The sequence below is a fragment of the Pezoporus occidentalis genome, unplaced genomic scaffold (genome assembly GCF_034315485.1).
Source record: "Pezoporus occidentalis ecotype Australia unplaced genomic scaffold, CSIRO_AGI_Poc_V1 ctg204, whole genome shotgun sequence".
In the NCBI taxonomy this organism is placed as follows: Eukaryota; Metazoa; Chordata; class Aves; order Psittaciformes; family Psittacidae; genus Pezoporus; species Pezoporus occidentalis.
Window position 1 is genome coordinate 726,398 of NW_026913900.1, and position 3,546 is coordinate 729,943.

General features: G+C 64.3%; 1 protein-coding gene across 1 annotated transcript; it reads right to left on the minus strand.

The window, feature by feature from the left end:
* Positions 1-1,903, minus strand: SLC18A3 (solute carrier family 18 member A3). The gene has a single exon (XM_062618804.1). It carries the CDS (start codon positions 1,892-1,894, stop codon positions 308-310), a length of 1,587 nt encoding a protein of 528 aa, XP_062474788.1. The 5' UTR covers positions 1,895-1,903; the 3' UTR covers positions 1-307.
* Between the last annotated feature and the right edge of the window lie 1,643 nt (positions 1,904-3,546).

A 3,546-nucleotide genomic window follows, 5' to 3' on the forward strand; every position in this document is an offset into this window, starting at 1 on the left:
TGTTGGGGCTTTTTGTTTTTGTTTTGTTTTTGTTTTTTGGAAGGATCCTGCCTAGATTTATGCCAATGATTATCCAGGTAATTTTCTTCAGGATTGTCCCCTCATTCCCCACCACCTCCACCTTGCCAGAATGCTAAAGGAAATACCGATTAGAAGTAAGTCTAGAAGAAAGCCATTACATCATGACAAAGGTTTAACTGTATATATTGCACATCAGTACAGAAACATGATGCAGTAACACTCCCCCCCCTTTCCTTCTGTCCCCCATGCCCCTCCTTGCTCCTCATGCTGGTTGGCATTGGGGAACCTAACTGTACTCATAGTCTGATGAGTCCTCCTCAGACACCCCAGCCAGGTCTCTGCGGTACGAGTCCACACCATTCTCCTCCATCCCATCTGCTGCGTGGAGGCTTTTGCCCATGCCTTTACGCTCCTCCATTTTGATGGTGTCGTAGAGTCCCTTAGGTCCTTCTTCAAGGAGAATGTTCCTCTCCGAGTGAGAGGGCTTCATCTGACAGACGTTTCTGAGTAAGAGAAGGACAGGTGCGTAAAGCACGTTGGCAAGCCCCATGCCCAGGTTGAGCTGCGCAAAGCCCATGGTGTGCACAATCTGGCCAGCCACAATGGGCCCCAGGGCATATGCCACAGAGTAAGAGATGTCTGCAATGGCATAGACGCTGCCGTAGACAGAGACGTGGCGCACATCCACAAGGAAGGCCAGGGTGGGCAGCAGGGCTGTGTCCACCAGGGCGATGCCGAAGCAGATGCCACAGAGGGGAACAATGACCTGCCCAAAATTCCTGCAGGCTGGCACCAGGCAGGAGCTGGCGCCGATGATGGCCATGCCCAGAGCCCCATAAAACCACTGGAGATGGGGGTATGCGGCAGCCAGCCGGACTGTGACGTAGACGCCCAGCACGTGGGGGAAGAAGGCGGGCAACCAGGTGAGGCCCACCTCCCACTCGCTGGCCCCCATGGAGTCCTTCATCCAGTTGGCGATGGTGGGCTCCAGGAAGGCCAGGGGGATGTTGCAGGTGGCCAGGGCTCCTGCCACCACGGCGATGTAGGGGTCTATCATGAGGCGATGGATGGGGGTGCCTACCGGCATGTTGGCCCGCGCGGCAGCAGCCCCTGGTGGTGCCAGGGCCAGCAACAGCAGGCCGTCGAGGAGGCAGACGCAGGCCAGCACTAGGAAGGGCACCCGCTTCCCGGCGAACTCGTAGAGGACGCCGCCGAAGGGGGGGGCCGCCAGGCTGCCGAAGGAGATGCAGGCCAGCGCCGTGCCCAGGGCGCGGCTCCGCGCTGGCTCCTCGGGATAGCGGTCGGCGATGAGGGCGATGCCAGCTGTGTCGGCGAACGCCGAGCCCAGCCCCTGCAGGCTGCGCGCCGCGAACAGCGTCGCGTAGTTCTCCGCGAAGGCGAAGGTGGCGGTGGAGAGGAACATGACGGCCAGCCCGGCCAGCAGCGGCGTCTCGTAGCCCACGCGGTCGATGAGGGTGCCGCTAAGCGGGTTCACCAGCAGCTGCAGCATGGCCTTGGAGGCGAACAGCACCCCGATCTGCACGTCCTCGTTGCCCCCCGTGGCCGGCGGGTACCGCGCGGACAGGAGGCTTCGGTTGCCGCCGCCGCTACCGTTGCCCCCCGGGGGCGCGGACGGGCCAGCGGTGGCCCCCCCGCCGCGCATGGTCGCGATGTAGTCGGGGATGATGGGTACGATGACCATGTAGAGCATGTTGTCCAGCAGCAGCGCCACGCACACCACCACCAGCAGCAGCCTCCGCTGCCGCCTCGCCTCTCCCATGGCGGTGCCCAGCCGCTGCCGTCGCTCGCCCACCGCTTCCGAGAGCCGCGCCACGGCGGCCCGCGCCCGGCCCGCGCCCCCCACCTCCGACATCGCCCTCAGCGCCGCTGCCGCCCCGCCGCCGCCCGCATGGGGCACGGCCGGGGCGGCCCCGCAGCCTCCGCCGCCCGAGCCCCCGCCGCTCACCTCCCGGCGGCCGCCGCCAGCCCGCGCCGCCGCTGCGACGTGGCTCCTAGGGGCCGGTCCTCCATCACCACACTAATAAGTGCCGCGCACGGAAACCCCACCCGCCCCGCCACCGCGCCAGCCCCGCCGCCCGCCCGCCCGCCCTCCGCGCCCCGCCCCGCTCCGCTGTACCGTGCCGGCAGCCTTGCCCGGCCGCGGCAAGTGGGCTGCGGCGGGGGGGGCGCCGCCGGTCCCTGCCCGCCCCAGGAGTGCGCTGGGGGGGGGCGGTGGGGAGGCGGCGCCACCCGCGAGGTGGGGGCTTGCCGATAGCTCTCGCGGCCCCGACGGCGCGGCTTTGGAAGCGGTCCCCGTTTTCTCGGCAGCCTCCCGAAGCCCGCGCTCCGTCGTTTCCCGCTGCGCCTGGGAGCGCAGGGGCAGCGGGCCGGGCCCGACGTGCGCCCGCCGGTGCTGCGGGCAGTGGCCCGCTCCCCTCGCATCCGTGAGCGGCAGTTGCCCCAGAGGGCGGCCCCGAGCCCGGCTCGCCTGCCGCTGCCGGCGATGACCGGCTCGGCCCCCGTGCGGTGCGAGCTGCAAAGGTCCCTCCGCCCCGGGCCGGGGCCACAGCGAAACCACCGCCCCCTCCCCGGGCACCCTGTGCTTCCACCGCCTGCCGCCGTCTATCCCGAGAGCCGGCCGCAGGGGCTGCCCGCCAGCACCCTGCGCACTCCGCAGCCCCGGATGCCTCCCCCCACACCTCCCGCCGGCGTGGCCGGGCCAGGGCGCGGGGGCGCCCCGGCGGTACTCGGGCTAACCGGGAAAGGGGCGAGACAGGGCCGGGCTGAGCCCTGCCCCTCCTCAGGCGGTGTGTGCCCGCCGGTGGCAGCGCTCCCACCCAGAAGACCACTGAAGCTGCACTGGAAAGCAGAGCGCAACACAGTAAACATCTCCCTGCGTGCGTGCCTGTGTGTCTTAACCCTCTGACAAATACCGGGGAGCTAATCATCAGGCACAGTGGTATTACATCTTGCCGGGACGGAGCTGCGGAGCAAGGAGCCTCAGTTGGTGCAGAGGCTTTGGTATTAGGGGGATACTTCCGGCATAAAGCAGAGGGTAAATATCATTGCTCCTGTAGCAGAAATTATACGTGGGCTGATCCAAGAGGGTGTCGGCAGAAGGCTTTACAAAATAGCTGGATCTCTCAACTGAGCAGTTCCTAGGGAGATGTGGAGTTCGGGTGCCTTCATTTGCTTGCATAGCTGGGCTTCCACAGCTGAAAAGGAGATGATTTATCTGCCAGTCACTGTATCCTGCTATGTTGCGAGAAAGCTGTCTAGATGGCCAGAAAGACTCTTAAGATGGATTTCTGCATGGAGTGGCATACAGATCCAGTTGTGCTTACACAGAAATGGAGTCTTAAAGCACACTTGAAATAATACCCCTAGACATCTGCGTCGTCGTTGTTACCATTATTTGTTACTCATTTACTATCTCTGCTGTAAAACTGCAGAAATATGCCACTGACAATAGAGACCAAGCTCTTGACCTGGGACACTAGGTAAAGTAGTATCCTAAGAGCTTTA